The sequence below is a fragment of the Mixophyes fleayi genome, chromosome 1, assembly GCF_038048845.1.
Source record: "Mixophyes fleayi isolate aMixFle1 chromosome 1, aMixFle1.hap1, whole genome shotgun sequence".
NCBI classification, from domain to species: domain Eukaryota; kingdom Metazoa; phylum Chordata; class Amphibia; order Anura; family Limnodynastidae; genus Mixophyes; species Mixophyes fleayi.
This window is the reverse complement of record NC_134402.1, coordinates 170,857,738-170,875,436: the sequence shown is the minus strand read 5'-3', so window position 1 is coordinate 170,875,436 and position 17,699 is coordinate 170,857,738. Positions and strand designations below refer to the sequence as shown.

The following is a 17,699-nucleotide window of genomic DNA, read 5'->3' as shown; positions in this document are numbered from 1 at the left end:
GCAGGAGGATTCAGAAGAGAGTTAAATGTGTTAAAGAGGCGTTTGGGGTTAGAAGCCTGAGCATAGATGAGAGATCGGAAGTATGCTTGTTTAGCAGTGTCCAGAGCATTTCTATAGGAGTGGTAGATATCAGTATATGTGATGAAATCATTAGAGGCACAAGATTTACGCCAGTGACGTTCTGCTTTACTAGAAAGTTTTTGTAGAGTTCGTGTTACTGTAGTGTGCCACGGTTGGCAACGAATTCTACGCAAAGTATGTAGTGTCGCTGAAGCCACTTGATCCAGGGCAGTTGCTAGGGTTTGATGAAAATGGGGTACTCCCCGATAAGGGGAGGAGAATGTAGAAATTGGGGAGAGAAGGTGTTGGAGAGAGGTGGAAAACTGTTGAAAATCAATAGAGTTGAAATTCCTGCGGTTGTGAGGAGGCTTGGAAGAGTTTGACACTAGGGAGAGTAAAGAACTGGGGGTGAGCGAGTAGCTAATAAGGTGATGATCCGAGAGTGGGAAAGGAGTGTTTAGGAAATGAGAAACTGAGCATAGTCTAGAGAAAACAAGATCAAGAGAGTGACCATCCTGATGAGCAGCGGATTCAATCCACTGGGAGAGGTCAAGTGAGGAGGTTAGAGAGAGTAGTTTGGAAGCAGCATTGGAACGTGGATTAGATATAGGGATGTTGAAATCACCCATGATGATGGTGGGGATATCAGTAGATAAGAAGTGAGGGAGCCATGCAGAGAAGTGTTCAAAAAATTGTTAGTGTGGACCAGGGGGGCGATAGATGAAAGCAACACGCATAGAGAATGGGTTAAAAATCCTAACAGCATGTACTTCAAAAGATGTGAATGTGAGTGATGGGACACTTGGTAGAACTGTGAATGTGCACTGTGGGGAGAGAAGTAGTCCAACCCCCCCTCCTTGTCTGCCTCCCGTTCTGGGGGTGTGGGTGAAATGGAGACCACCATGTGAAAGGGCTGCAGGTGAGGCAGTGTCTGATTCCGTGAGCCATGTTTCTGTTATTGCTAGAAGGTTGAGGTTGTTTGAGAGGAGGAGATCATGAATGGAGGTAAGTTTGATACAAACAGAACGTGCATTCCAAAGGGCACATTTAAAGGACTTTGGAAGAGAGGGGAGACGGGAGATGGATTTAAGGTTTGCTGGATTTCTCTAGTGTTCAGATATATTCGTGTGGGAGAACGGAGGGGGACCTAGATTAGGTGATATATCACCAGCTAATAGAAGCAGGGATGAAGAAAGGTAGGTAAGATGATTGTAAGATGTGTTTTTTTAGTTTCTGGTGGCATGGTGCGGCTGTTAAAGTTATTTAATTTAAATAGGAAAACAGTTCATGAGTGTTCACTAGAGGTGAGTGAAGTAATGAAGGGGCAATGTGGACAGAGGTGTGTGTTGCAGGATGGGTGAGGGATGATATAGTCCTAAGGATAATGCCATATAAAGAGAGAAAAGAAAAATATTTTGGCAAGCATTGGGATTTATGAGTCAAATAGCAAAAATGAGGGAATTAAGGAATTACCTAATTGCAATGTCCAGTGTAATCAGATAAGTAATGCAGAGCTATGCTGCAGCAAATGTAGTTTATCCATGGATGTCTGGATATTACTAGATGCAAACCAAGTAAAAATGCTTTTTCAAGAGTTTTCAGAAGAGACATCAGTGTCATAGTTATCAAATGATTAAGCAACCACACATGGTCTGTGGTGGGGGCATTATCATCTAGTAAGAAACCCTACCGTTAGGTAATAAATGCCAGGGAATGGGTACAGATCATCACCCAGTACCATTAGATAGCAGTTAGCAGTGGCCTCACTGCACCCAGACCATGGCAGGAGAATGCATCATCCCACATCATTATGGAACCACCAGAACCAATGTTGGAAACAAGCACTCAGGGCTGTAGAGTGCTCTAGGTTGGCACCAAATATGCATTTGTTGAGAAAATGGTAAAGGATGATTAACCTGGCCATCTCACCTTCCTCCACTGTTTGGTGGGCCAATCCCTGTGCTCTTTGCACCACTGAAATAGCAACTCAGCAATTTTAACATCCTCTCACCAGTAGGTCCAGTCACTATGCTCTGCAATCATTGTGTAAGAGGTGCAATTCCTGACAATGAGAGTGGAATAGAGGCATGAGAAGCAGAATACTTCCTTTCCTGTCATGCCCAAAATGCATTCACGTCATCCCTAAGCTCCATGTACAGGAACACATGCAGGTGATCAGTGAATCCCCATCTCTGCTGCTCCCTAGGATTGTACCACTAGAGGCAAGGCTCTCGTCTGGCCACATGGGTGGAATGAAAAATAAAATCTGCCAAAAAATTTAAAAAACTAAAATTTACCTGGTTACTACGTTTTCATCACTCCAAACCACTGCTACCTGCCCTTTAAAGAGAGGAATAATGCGAAGGCCAGTGACCTTAGAAGAAAGCAAAGATACTATTTGCAAAACTGTGACACAGAACAATTAGATTTACTTAGGGATAATGGCTTTGCAATTATCTTATCACACACCACTATTGTACAACAGTGATGTAATTGCATCTGCATTCAGTGCCTAAGCCAGTGGATCCCAAACTTTCTCAGTTCGAGGCAACCCTAGGGTCTCAATAATTTTTTCAAGGCACCCATAAGCCAAAATAATTACCAAGTAGTCCCCCGCCTTGCTTACCACCGGCCCTGGCCGCGGCACCCATGTGAGATCGCCGTGGCACCCCAGGGAGCCATGGCATACAGTTTGGGAACCACTGGCATAAGCATTAGCATTTCCTTGCAGGTTATAGGACAGCATGCAAATGCTAAATCTGAATGAACTAAAGGAGTACAAGACAAAATTATAAGATTACAACTGGAGACAATGTAGCTTTGTCATCCACTTCACAACTCAAAGCTTGCATGACACACTATAAACTGTTTATATATATATATATATATATATATATATATATATATATATATATATATATAAACATGGTAAAAGGCATCACAGCTGAGATGGAACAACTGTGTCTCACCTTTCCAGGAGGAGAATGAGGTTGTTCACATATGTGAACAAGAAGCACAGAGGGAACGGGAAGTTGAACTTTAAGAATCATGTTTCCGTCTTTAGGGAATGTAGTAGGTCCTTCCATGACTGGATCCTTAAACAGAAGTTAAGAAAAAGACAGACATTGGAGCCTCCAGGCACGTTTATATAATTTACTATTAGAAAACCCTTGCAAATAGTAATCTAACTAGGGAAGACTTTAGGGAAAAGCCTCACAGGAGACCTTAATAGGTCTTACATGCTGCCAGCACTACTAGAGTCAGTGAAAACTAGATCTAATAATAGATTTCAACTAGTTTACTTTGATCTATTAGTCATATCTGGCATAACAAACCTTAGTCGTGTCACTTCAGATTACTGTACAAAAGAGGTGTCCTGGTCCTAAGGACCTGTCCAACAAAGGACAACCTTATTTATATAGAAGTGCTTCAACGCTCCTGCAAAGTGCATACAACATTTAAGATGAACATTGTGTGCACAGACTACAACAAACTAATACTTACTGTAAAAGCAGTCGAGACAATATTAACATTGAATTTACACATAGCCAGAGACAAAACTGCAGTGGGTGCAGCCGTTACAGGCCCATAGGTGAGGGGGACCTGGCAATGCTGGTGTTGTCCACCTTTGAGACCCCCTGCAACCCTTAGCCCCCCTGGCTACCACTGTGCTCTGACAAGAGCAGATCAGAGTCCTGTTCTGAGTAGCATATACACAGCAGATGCATGCAGCAGCTGCACATGCTCAGAAGCCCACTCTCTGCTCTTTTCAGAGATGGGAAGATGCAGCTGCATTGCCGGGCCAATAGTCAAGCTTTATTATGGGGCCTAGCTTTGCAAGGCTTTTCCCCTGGCCAGAGTTGTTCTAAAATGATAAAGCATGCTATCCCAGATCTGAGGCATGAAGATTTCCCATAATCCCTGTATCTTCTCCCAGAGTTCTGCTATCAATTTTATTGAAGTGAACCGAAGAGTGAGAATTGTTCATCATCCATCATTGTGGGTGAGGCAAGGTCTGAAAAGGACCACAAATATAATAGACGGCAGATACAACCCACTGAGTTCGCTCATAGCCTGCACAGAGGCGTAACATAAAAATATGTATTTTATACACATGCCATTGTGTTAGTCACAATTAAGCAAAGATAATTTTGAAGTCAGTGTCTCTAAGATAAAATCTGTATCCTACCTCTGCATCATGCATTTCTTTAAATTCTTTAATAGTTGGGAAGTCTGGACTTCCTGCCGTCTGCCATACCAAAAATGGGTTTGTTAAAGTGTTATCAATGTAATATGTTACATACACAAGATCTGAAACAGAGCAAGGTATTTTATTTAGACAGCAAAATACATTATTTGTAATGGCAAAATACTTTAGCTTAATGCAGTGGTTCCCAAACTTTTGCAGTTCGCGGCACCCTTAGAGTCTCCAAATTTTTTCAAGGCACCCCTCCAAAATAATTACTGAGCAGTCGTGTTTTAGAAGTAGTTGGGTCAAAAAATTTTAATAAGTATTTAGGTCACGACAAATACTTATTTAGTTGTATGCAAAAATGCCCCTCTGCATCCAGACACTCTGCCCCCTCTGCATCCAGGCACACTGCCCCCTCTGCATCCAGGCACACTGCCCCCTCTGCATCCAGGCACACTGCCCCCTCTGCAAACAGGCACACTGCCCCCTCTGCATCCAGGCACACTGCCCCCTCTCACGTTGCCCCCTCTGCCCTCTGTCCCCTCCTGTGCCCTCTGTCACGCTGTCCCCCTCCTCTGCCCTCTCTCACGCTGTCCCCCTCCTCTGCCCTCTCTCACGCTGTCACCCTCCTCTGCCCTCTCTCACGCTGTCACCCTCCTCTGCCCTCTCTCACGCTGTCACCCTCCTCTGCCATCTGCCCTCCTCCTCTGCTTTCTGTCCCCCTCCGCTGCTCTCTGTCCCCCTCCGCTGCTCTCTGTCCCCCTCCGCTGCCCTCTGTCCCCCTCCGCTGCCCTCTGTCCCCCTCCTCTGCCCCCCTCCTCTGCCATCTGTCCCCCTCCTCTGCTCTCTGCCCCCCTCCTCTGCTCTCTGCCCCCCTCCTCTGATCTCTGTCCCCCTCCTCTGATCTCTGTCCCCCTCCTCTGCTCTCTGTCCCCCTCCTCTGCCATCTGCCCTCCTCCTCTGCTCTCTGTCCCCCTCCTCTGCTCTCTGTCCCCCTCCGCTGCTCTCTGTCCCCCTCCGCTGCTCTCTGTCCCCCTCCGCTGCTCTCTGTCCCCCTCCTCTGCTCTCTGTCCCCCTCCTATGCCATCTGCCCTCCTCCTATGCCATCTGCCCTTCCCTCCTCCTCTGCCCTCCTTCAATGCCATCTGTCCCTCTCCTCTGCCATCTGTCCCTCTCCTCTGCCATCTGTCCCCCTCCTCTGCCATCTGTCCCCCCTCTCTGCCATCTGTCCCCCTCCGCTGCCCTCTGTCCCCCTCCTCTGCCATCTGTCCCCCCTCTCTGCCATCTGTCCCCCTCCGCTGCCCTCTGTCCCCCTCCGCTGCCCTCTGTCCCCCTCCGCTGCCCTCTGTCCCCCTCCGCTGCCCTCTGTCCCCCTCCTCTGCTCTCTGTCCCCCTCCTATGCCATCTGCCCTCCTCCTATGCCATCTGCCCTCCCCTCCTCCTCTGCCATCTGTCCCTCTCCTCTGCCATCTGTCCCTCTCTTCTGCCATCTGTCCCTCTCCTCTGCCATCTGTCTCTCTCCTCTGCCATCTGTCTCTCTCCTCTGCCATCTGTCTCTCTCCTCTGCCATCTGCCCTCCTCCAATGCCATCTGCCCTCCTCCAATGCCATCTGTCCCTCTCCTCTGCGCTCCTCCTCTGCTCTCTCTCCCCCTCTGCCCCGCGCCGGCTATAGAAAAAAAGAAAGCAAACAGAAACTTACCAATCCGCGCGGCGCTAGGACCCTGCAGCCTCCTCTCTCGCGCAGCTGTCACTGACGTCAATATTCAGTGACAGCTGCGGGAGAGAGGAGGCTGCAGGGTCCTAACGCCGCGCGGATTGGTAAGTTTCTGTTTGCTATTTTTCTAGGGCTGGCCCGCGGCACCCCAGTGACAGCGCTGCGGCACCCCTGGGAGCCGCGGCGCACACTTTGGGAACCGCCGGCTTAATGTGATGTAGAAAATATTTTTTCCCATGCCACTTTAAAAAGTGAATAAATCAGATATTGTGAATAGTGTTGGTTTTTGCCTTATATATTGGAGCTTAAGGTGTCTATTCATCACAGGGAGAAAAGCCCTAAGTCTGATGACAAGCCCTAAATCTGGGCTATTCAAAATAAAAATAATGTATTTTTTTTTTTAATAAAGCTATTTTCTTTTTTTTTTCAATTTTGAAATTTTTTTTTGTAAGTTTTATTCTTTTTTTTTCTAATGAACCTGGAACAAATGCCAAATCTGGGCCTCCAGTTCCAAGGTGCATGGACAAACAAGCCATCAGGCACACACACGAGAAGAGGGACCCTGCACTGGCCTGGCAAGCGGTAAGAGGAGTATTGCCCCTGTACAATTTTGATAAATTGATGCAAGATAAGATGCTTATTACAGCGACAGAAAAAAATTGATAATGCTTCAATTTTAAAAATAGGTATGCCTTTACTGACTATGGGGTTTAAAGAAACACATATTTGTTCCCTTAAATATAGTGACATGTAAATAAAGCGAGTTCTGGTATGAGTTTGGTTGCTATTACAAATATTATTTGCAGAGCTAATCTTACTACTAAAGCAGAGCTGCAAGGGAAGGCGATTTGGTCCAGTACACCTACCATCACATACCCAATCAAAACCCACACTCCACAACTAAATACGCATTAACCAATTATTACATACTAACCACTGCACCCAGTCTATGCTGTCCTACCAGCCATCTTTCTCTATATGGTGCTATAGAGTAAGATGTCTGGTTGGCTATTTGGTACCAATCAGGATAATATATTGTGGCACTATGGATTAGATAGTATAAGATATACTTGGTGGATGTAGTGCCTACACCCAATAACAACACACAGTAAGAGGTAGCGGGCAAAGAACATTCCAGAATTACAATCTTCACTCTCTTATTTCCTTGTGGCCACTATTGGCAGGTATGATTATATATACTCAATAACAAAAGAATCCTGCCCTCCATTTCATCGTACATTAAGGTTTATAAGACATGTCTAAAATCCCTCTCACACCTGGGGGTAAATGTATCAAGCTGAGAGTTTTCCGGCGGGTTTGAAAAACCAATCAGATTCTAGCTATCATTTATTTAGTACATTCTACAAAATGACAGCTAGAATCTGATTGGTTGCTATAGGCAACATCTCCACTTTTCAAACCCGCCAGAAAATTCTCAGCTTGATACATTTACCCCCAGGTGTGAGAGGGATTTAGATTCAAGCTGAGAGTTTTCCGGCGGGTTTGAAAAGTGGAGATGTTGCCTATAGCAACCAATCAGATTCTAGCTGTCATTTTGTAGAGAGTACTAAATAAATGATAGCTAGAATATGATTGGTTTTTCAAACCCGCCGGAAAACTCTTAGCTTGATACATTTACCCCCTGATGTTTTGAGACATATCCTGGAATCTGTGCTATTAACATCTGCCTTCATTGCCATAGGTATGTGGTCTACGGCTAGACATTCATTTGGTCGACATTCAGCAAGTCGCCAACATTAGGTCAACCATTCACATGGTAGACAGTATTGCTAGGTCGACAATTGAAATGTAGACCATTTTATTAGGACAACAACTCAAATGTATTATCAAATGGTCAGGGTTAAGGATAAGGATATTATTTTCGACCTAACAATACTGTCTAAATTTGAATAGTTGACCTAATAATACGGTCTACGTTTCAATTGTCGACCTAATAATACTGTCTACGTTTCAATTGTCGACCTAATAATATGTCTATGTCGCCCTTATAAATGTCGGTTACATAACTGTCAAACATATGTATCACACCCTTGCCATCTACTATTAACCACTAGCACATTATTGGAGTATATGACTAATATCTCAAGTTATCTCTGGAGATGCAACTCCCACTATTATTGATGAATATGCAGACAAAGTGTTCTCTATGCAGCATGATTTATGAATGTGTGTCACTGAACATATACAGAAATAAACCTTTACGTAAAAATCTGAAATAAATTAGGTACAATAGAAAAAAATAGGGCATCCTACACTGAATAGTAGTAATGGAATTATGTGAGGAGTTATATAGTTCTGCTCGATTACCTTTTGACTTTGGGAAATTTGTGAGGTTTAATGTTATAAAATTTATGTCAGTCGATGTTCTGTTATCATCAGAGGCATAAAGGATTATGGCTGACTGCCAGCTATCCGACAGCTCCCCATTCCCTGGATCATGCAAGCTTGCTATAATTCCAACAATACTATTATTTTTGGACATTTCCTCATCGTTATTAACGTCTGTGGAAATATGTATTTCACCTGCAAAAATACAATATAGATTTATTAACAAGATAAGAATAGCCATGCATGAAACATTTAAACTATTAAATTTTGTGTGACTGTATTTTTAATAGTAGAAAAGGAAAAGCGAGTTCCTTGGTTTATAGCCAGTAGAGACATTTCAATAAAGCCTTTAAAACCAATAAAAAGTGTGTCGTATAAATAGAGTTTCTAATAACAAAAACAAATATAAATGCAAATGGTTCACAACATAACAAAACCTATGATATTTAACAGGACAATCATCAGAAATTGTGTGGCCAATACAAATTAAACAGACAGCCCCCCCTTTTCGGTGTAGTGCCAGTGGTGGTGAGTATACCATTTTATCCCAGCAATTTAAATCACTAGCAATAATAAAGCAATAGCATAGATTATTGAGCAGCATATGTACATAATTTAATTGGTATTCTGCATTCCAAGCACAATACACTGATAAAGCCCATAATAGTATTTATTTTATAGATATAAATGTTAAACTTCGAATTTCAGATACCAAATACAAGCTTATCACATTAGCATTTATTGTTTGACACAAGTAAATATAGACATGTACCTAGTAAAGCCAGCAAGCCCATTACAGTTAGCACTGGTTTTCTCACCATCTGGACATGTGGGGGCTTAGTGTTGTTCATCTGGTATCTTGCAGTCAATGTCCTCTGAGTAAAGTAGTGAGGGTAATAGTTCATGAAAGCATTATCGTTACTTAGCAAGCTGTAGTTCATGCTGTGGCTTTCATCTGAAAGCAAGAAATCTAGGTGTTGATCTATTACCTATAATAATAAAAATACAGCATGAAACATGGCATTAGCAGAAAAAAAGCAAACTAAAACATGGCAAACAGAAATAAATAATCTCACTTTTTTAATGAAAAACGCTAGGAGCATCATCAAAGGCTGTTAGGATCTGATAAGTTTCAGATAAGTTATATAAATCCCTATATCAGCGATCACAATACCAAAATGAAAACCATTGACAGCAAATTGACAGCAAAATACAGAATATATCTAATTTAGCAGCTCCTTCTTTCCAACCTGCTGTGGGAAATTCTAAAAACACAAAACTAAAAGGAAAAGGGCACTCATAGTGTAGTGTTTTAAATATCATTAATCAAAATCAGAAAAAATTCAATGTACATGATATATGAAAAAAATTATGCTCATCTGCTAATCACTTCTTTGAAGCTGATCTCTCTCACTCATTACAGTGCTTACAATTACTCCAATCTACCTTGTGGACGGTCCCAAATTAACAATATTGGCCCCAAATGCCTACTAGCAGATTTAGGCAATGGTAGCTGATTAAGAATGCTCTTCGTTCATTTATTCATTTATTTATTGGTACTTTGAAATATGCTTAAGCTGTGAACATTACAAATTGATTGCAGTGGCGTTCTTTATTGTTCATTAGGGGCAGCCCACAAGGTAGATCTGAGTAACGGTAAGCATTGTAATGTGATGCATGGAATTCAATGCTATCTTTATATAAAGCAGATTATGAGGAATTTTTTGGGATAGAATATGTTAACTTTTGTGGTTTTTAGTAGAGGTGTGGTCTTTCCAATGCGCACTAGCCCTAATTAATCAGTTGAATGTGGCTGCAAGCAGCGGTTCTGAATTGGAAATAACGTGTTTGTATGGGATAGGACTGTTTAAGCATTATATTATTATTCTTTTTTTTGTAAGGCGCCAAAAAGTGTCCGCAGCGCCGTACAGGAACAAACAGTAGGACAGTACAAGGTAAACATTACAGTACAGGCAAAGTGGAGGAGAGAAAAAGGGGCGGTAGTTATGAAGTGAAGTGGGGTCAAGAGTAGTTGTTTTTTTTTAGAATGCGCAAGATGAGAGCATGTTTAATCTATCCCTGTACTCTGGCAGTTGCCTGTTCTGGGGGAGTGGGTGAAGGAGAGACCACCATAGGAGACAGCAGCAGGGGAAGCAGTGTCTGAGTTGGAGATCCAGGTTTCGGCAAGAAGGTTGAGAGAGTTGGATAAGAAGAGGTTGTGGATAGAGGGCAATTTATTGCAGACAGATCTGGCATTCCAGAGGGCACAGGAGAAAGGGAGGGAGGAAAATGGAGAGATGTGAATAAGATTGGCAGGGTTAGCGGTGAGCAGGGGTGAGCTGTGGCTAGGAGGCAGTATGGGAATGGGAAGTGAGCAGGAAGGCATGGTAAGGAAGAGGAGAAGTGAAAGAGGAGGGAAATAGGAGGTAAAAATAGGGGATAGAACAAAAGTGGAGGGAAGGTGGCAGAAGAGAATAAAAGAGAAGTTAAATTATAATGTGGCGGTAGGTAGATAGAGTGTGAGGGTGTGGTAAGGAACATGGTGAGAGGTAACAAGGAAGGCAGAGAGAATGGAAGCAGTGTTAGTATGCAGTGAGACAGTAAGCAGTGAGTAGGGGAGGAATATATAAAATGAAAATACCAAGAGGATAATGACAGGGATGTGATAATTAAAAGAAATGGAAATGATTACCATAAAAGGCATAGAAAGCAATGTATAAAGTAAAAATAGTGCAGCAGTAGGTTCAATACTGGTAGAGCATATGGTAACTTAATATGATAACTTAACGAGCAGGCATGTGTACTATACCATGAAAATAGTCCATGGGTGAGTGTCTTAGAGGTGTGATGAGTCTATCAGATGAACGGGAAGACCATAAAAGGAGTATGGGTGACCAGGAGGGGAGCACTAGAAGAGGATCCAGGTCGCATTGGAGAGACTATATAATATAGAGACTAAATAAACTGTGAGACGTGAGGAAAGCCATATCTCTGACAAAGTGCTAGGAACGAAATGCATAGGGTGGTTGTCCTCCAGTTTTTATGGTGATATTGCTGTCTGTCTGCTGTATGTACTGAAAAGTTTGGCATCCTTGGGACATCACTGTACTTCGTCTGAATGAAAAAGGAGCTCATTATTGGACTTGAAGCCATCTTTCACACAGATAAGACTTTGATATTTTTACCTATTGTAAGGGTTTTTAATTGGCACTTGAAAATAAACCTTGTTTTGCAAGATTTCACATGTGTGGCTGTTTTTTCAGTCTCTGTTTTTATCTATCTGTGCAAGAATATTGTTATCCAACTGCATTGGATCAGCCTGAGAAAGATTAGCTTCAAAGTAGTGATTGAAAGATATGCATATTTTTTTCATATAAAAATGTATGCTGCTTTTTCTGATTTCTATTAATGGTATTTAAAATACTACACTATGAGCGCCTTTTTCCTTTATTTTATTTGTTTTTAGGATTTGATGTTCATATTTTAGATTTTCCAAACGTGGACATTTAGGTAGTGGAATATGGAAACACCAGACCAAAGCCATTACTACTTATCCATTAAACAATGTAGCTAATAAACCATTATATATCATATGTTCACGGGATCAATACATTATAATGGTGTTCAACATCTATCCCAGTTAACATTAAGTGATAAAAAAAAAGTATGTAACACTGCTAGATTACCTATATTATACATGTATTAACAAGATGGCCATATCCATGCATTAAACAAGACATTTTATGCCAGAGCCTTTATAAAGAAAAGAACACAAATACAAAACGTTTCTCTGTTTACAGTCATTATAGAGGCAGATTACAATTGAATGTACTGAGGTTATGATGTACAGTGGCAGTACAGTGTGCATTACATATTCCCAGATGGCAGAGGACTGTTTTGCAACAATGTGCTGGTACACACAATGAACTTTAAGTGTAGACTACTAATTATAGGCCATTAGGAGGCTTACTTGTACGCTAATCAGATGATGGAAATTATCTTACAAATACCATGACAGTGGTGTGAGATAATGCTCAGTACAGTTCTCACCTATTTAAAAACAAAAATAAGACAGACATGTTTTTTTCCTAACTGCAAATAAGTATCAATCACGCCTATATTTCCACTAAAAGCATACCACCAGACATGTCATAAATTCACATTGGCCATTAGATCAGACACGTCAGAAGCAGCAGGACTGCAAAGACATTTTAAAGAGGTGATGGCTGCATTTATTTTTGAGTTACATATCAATTGCGAGTTACATCTTTGACATGTATGGTAGATGACTGAAAAATAGAAAATAACTTTTGCAAATACCCTTTCATTCGTTTTCTAACAGCTACAGAGACTGGTACATATATATCATCTTGGAAATTGTGGAGATTCCTGTTGTGGCTTATAGTGGCATTGGGATGGACTTGGCAAGAAGAGTGTTTTGTTTTGTTTTCAAACACATGTAACTAGTAATGTTATCAGATATGTATCAAAGCAGCAAAGGACAAACATGTTTTGCATGATAAAAACACTGTCGTAGTCGTATAATTGGATGAACGAAAGTATATTGGTTAATATTGTTTTACTGTGCGATTGCGATCAGTATGCCACGTAACATGTGGCACGGCGCGATCACATGGTAAAATACGCACGCATATACTCGCACTCTCACATTTAGTTATTTATATATTTCATATTTATAATGGTTCCATTCCACAGTGATTTATGAGCAGATGGTATTTAGGTTATAGTTATATATATATATATTTATATTAAGCTTATATGTACACTTTAGTGATATTTAAGGTTCAGGTTGCAGGAACTATGTCATGTTTAGTATCATTTTAATCCCCTATTCATCAGCAGTTGTGCGGTTCATTCGCCGAAGAGATCGCACATTGCATACGCTAGTTAGTGATGTTAGGGAATAAATGTTTAAAATGATACAGACTGTAAAATGCAAATAGACTAGTTGAAACTGGATTCTTGGCGGGAAAGTCGAAGCACATCCCCTGGAGAGCTGACCCCCACCTTTGGATATTTTGGTTTGAACTGGCTTATGACCTGCAGTACACTGGACCTTCCTGAAGCCTGGACCAATAGAAGCAAGCCACATCATCTGCATTGTTTTCTCTGTAACACTGAATGTATAGAATACAGCTTTGCTGGTACTAGCCCAGTCATTCTCTGACCACACTATTCTGGAGTGAAGTACTTAGTACCAGCGGAGCGCAGCTAGCGCAGGCGGGCGCAGCGGTATGTATGTATCTTTTGCTCTGCTAAATAAATTGTTTGTGCTTTGGAAACACAAGAAATCGCTTAGACAATGTTTATTGGAAAACGATACAATTACTTTAATAACACTTACTCAGAGGTTGCCTCATGAAAGTGGCAAAATAACACAAAAACTGTATATCCATGCAAGGGAGTGCAATCATACACACTATTAAATGTTTGTATTGAATGCTGCACAGAAGGAAAGCGGTGTTTGCTTACAAAATGTAGATATTAATGGCTAAAGTATTTTCTGCTGGTGCAAATGCAAATAGCCCAGTGACCCCACCCAAAGTAGACCACTAACGAAGTGGCCTAGGGGACAGATGGTCCCCTGCCCCCTCAGCACAGTCAGCCCCTGCTAGTATGTAAACCTAAACATTTTTAAAAGGTCACCTAATTCTACCCAAAACTACTATATTAGTTTTTCATTTTGCTTCTTATGATTGGTATTCAATTCAGAATGTGTGATTATTACCATAAGGCTCCTGTTCAGAGGAGGTCTAAGCACTGAGAGGTTTCGTTAACTAACCTAGAGCTTTGATTTGACCCTGTAGAAGGCAGCAAAAAATAATAATGTAAAACAAACACTAATAACTGTACATAAATTTTACTATTTGGTCTTCTTTATGACTGTCATTATTAGGCTATTAGTTCACATTCACATTAGTTCACATTGACCCCAGCCATTTCTTAGAATGTGGGACTTTAGAGAAAAAAAAAAAAAGTAAAGAGAGCTGTTCTGACATTCAAACACACCAACTGTAACGGACTGACCACTATTCCTTATATTTATGATGGTCCATACTTATGAATTCCCTCATAAGATATGTTTCAACTGGGTCTTGTTAGTGCAATTGATGTGGTGGACTTTGCAAATGTGTTCAATAGTTTTCCACAGTATGGCACATAAAATGAGAGTACTAGGTCTAGGGGTAAAATTAAATATATGGGCAGAGAACTGGTTGAAGGATAGAAGACAAAGAGTAGTTCTAAATCATTTTATTAATGACCTTGTAGATGGGTAAGAAATTAATGTGTCTGTTTGCTGTAGTTATCTCATACTTGTTTACTTTGAGGGGTGTGGCATTTTGTTGTGGGTGCGAGGACAAAATGGCGCAATTCGCCATGAATCACGTCATTGAGGCCCCTCGGAGGCAGAATGCAGGAGATGTCCTGCTGTCCGGACAAGTATGAGCTATCTAGGATTACTAACCAAGCACAATATAGTAATTGGCTACAGAAAGATTTGGACACAGTGACAATCTAGGCAGTGCATTTTGCTACTTACACAATAAATGCAATAAAACTCATGCAAGCAGACTTAGAAATATTAGTTGCCAGAAAGCAGAGTAGCAGTGACAGGCAATGGCTGCAAAGGCCAATAAAATCCTGGGATGCAAAAATATTGCGTGTGATATAAACATAATACAAATCACTAGTTAGACTACATCTTGAATATGGGGAACAGTTTTGGGCACCTTACTGTAAGGACATAAAAGAACTCAAGAGGGTTTAGAGGGGAGCAACCTCATTATTAAAGGGAACAAAAGGATTACATTAGAGAGGTAAAAAGTTAGTTTACTTTAGAAAAGTGACGCCTTACAGTTGTGTGGGTAAATACATCTGAGGTCTCAATGCAAAGATTTGTGTAATTAACTCTTCATACCAAAGACCATAAAGAGGGCATGGGGGGCATCAATTGCGAAGGGAAGAAAAAAGGTTTTAGCACAAGCATAGGAAGGTGCTCTTTTTAATAAGAGTGGTTAAGCTGTGAAATTTATATCAAATTCACTAATATAATTTCTTTTAAATTCTATCTATTTGTAGCTATGATTAATAGAGGAAATGATGGTGATGACCGACTCAGGAAATGTACACAATTTATAAGAATGACATTTTTTGTCAGTCATTTTCCCCCGTGTGACTAAATTGACAACTGTCGCAAGGATTTTACAGACATATGTCTTTTTACAACTTACTCTGTAAATATTGCAGAGAACTGTGGAATATGGTAGTTAGTAATCAATAAAATGGGAGCTGAAACAAATTAACATACCTTTATTACCATGGCTGCATATGTAACATCACCTCTCCATGACTGTGGTGAGGACCATCCTACTAGTGGATCTGCCTCATCGTTGTATATAGGAACAGATTTGAATTGTGGGAAGTACCGATGAATTTCACCAACAGTGTCAATCTCCTGCTCCAAAATGTGAAAAGAACTTCCTCCTCCCTGCAACAATAAAATAACTATTCATGTTGTTTACTTTTTCTTCAAACACTCAAATTTGTTATTCTATTTGTAATGCACGTGATGTTTTCTTGATATTTTAAGTAATTGATATATGCACCATATTTCAATTTATTCCATAATGCAGTGTCACTATTGTACCACAAGAGAGCAGTCAACTATAGGAATAGCACTGTATCGTTTTCCAATGTAAGCAGTACGATGGCTAAAAGGAATTGATGGAGACAATAAAAATGCTCACATTAGTGGAACAAATAAATATATCTAATAAAAAAAGTAGAGCACGAGGATGCGTATAGTTTGTTAAGTTTAGCCAACCAGCTCTATTGATGACAATATTATAGTATAAAAAAAAAGTAGGCTTATGTGGAGTATGAAACCATTTATTATTTTTATATATATCTACTATATAAATGCCTAGTGGCGTGTGTGAAAAAAAAAAAACCCAAGCTGCAGCGCCACCTGCTGGGCAGAGTTATACACTGACCTTTATATTTCTTGAAGGAGAAGTGACAGTTGGGAGTGGTTGGGGGTTGCCGGGGGTGACAGTGGGGAGTTTTTAACACCTTAAGTAGCTTGATGAAGGATGTGGCGATGAAGATGAAGAATGAGGTGATGGAGAAAAATGATGAGGTGGTGACATGTGGACAAAACCACGTTAAAAAAGGGTGCTTGCGTCGGTAAGTAACGCTCTTCCCCTGAGGAGGCCTGGGCTAGGCTCAAATGCATGACAAGAACCTTTTTAACACCTTAAGTAGCTTGATTTGACTAGAATGCATGAGTATCATGCACGGGTTAACTTGTGTATATATATATATATATATATATATATATATATATATATATATATATATATATAGACAGAGATATATATATATATATAGATATATATATATATATATATATATATATATATATATATATAGTGAAGTGTTTCTTTTTAATTGGTTAAAAATATAAGTAAAACCCTGTACATTGTATAAAATGATCAATAACTTATCTCAAATCCTATATATAAAGGAAGTTGAAGACCGCACCGCCACACCCACATTTGGAATAGGCCTCCTATAAACTGTCCTCTGCTTAGGAATCTCCCCAATTTCTTTTGCATCTGAAGCATAGCAGAATACGCTGTGGAAGGCCACCAAACGTGTTTGTCAGGGACACACAAGGAGCGCATTGGGGGAGCCTAGCACTAATGAAGCGCTAGGCCACCTCAACACCCTCTCCCCTCCCCTGAAAATATACCAGCATTGCTACATGCACCAGTGGCAGATGAGCAGGACATACCTCCAAAAAGTCCTGATTGCCAATATGGTCCCTTTTTAATCGGGACCATTAGGAGATATGCATTTTTTTAAAAAAACAACAACACTTGGCACAATGTACTTTTAATATTAGCTAAACTACTGAATGTCGGGTTGTTTTGGTAAATGACTAATTTTTTTCCAATGCATTATGTATCCAAAACTACCTGAAATTCATAAACACCAAGGTATTCTAGTGCAAATTGATGAATCAAAAAGCAGGAATTGCGTCTTCCTACTAAGAATTTAAATTTCTTGTCCTATCTATATTTATTGCTTGCTACACTGGTGGGATGTATTATGAGAGCACACTAGTCTATTCTCGTGGAGCAAATGCGTCAATGTGCCGTGGTGGGTGGGAGGTCTAAAGAGTAAAGAAGTAATGATGAGAGTCAAAGAGAAGCACAACAGGGATGCAAAACCAACATTAATTTTTACATTCCATAAATGGGTTTTCCTATTAAATAAAATGATTAGCTTGCATGTGCCCTCCTGCAACTTTTTACCAAGTATGTTGCTTTATATTTTAAGCTTACTTCTGTGCTACT

At 40.6% G+C, this 17,699-nt stretch overlaps 1 protein-coding gene across 2 annotated transcripts in view; it reads right to left on the bottom strand.

Moving 5' to 3' along the window:
• IDUA (alpha-L-iduronidase) overlaps window positions 1-17,699 on the bottom strand; it is a 117,927-nt gene that overhangs the window by 3,797 nt on the left and 96,431 nt on the right. For both annotated transcript variants that reach the window (XM_075203914.1, XM_075203906.1), the window contains 6 exons: window positions 15,647-15,826; window positions 9,089-9,305; window positions 8,296-8,511; window positions 4,250-4,371; window positions 3,030-3,155; window positions 2,358-2,434 (listed from right to left, as the gene is read on the bottom strand). In XM_075203914.1, coding sequence (XP_075060015.1) covers window positions 2,358-2,434; window positions 3,030-3,155; window positions 4,250-4,371; window positions 8,296-8,511; window positions 9,089-9,305; window positions 15,647-15,826 — 938 coding nt within the window. The remainder of the gene's footprint in view (window positions 1-2,357; window positions 2,435-3,029; window positions 3,156-4,249; window positions 4,372-8,295; window positions 8,512-9,088; window positions 9,306-15,646; window positions 15,827-17,699) is intronic.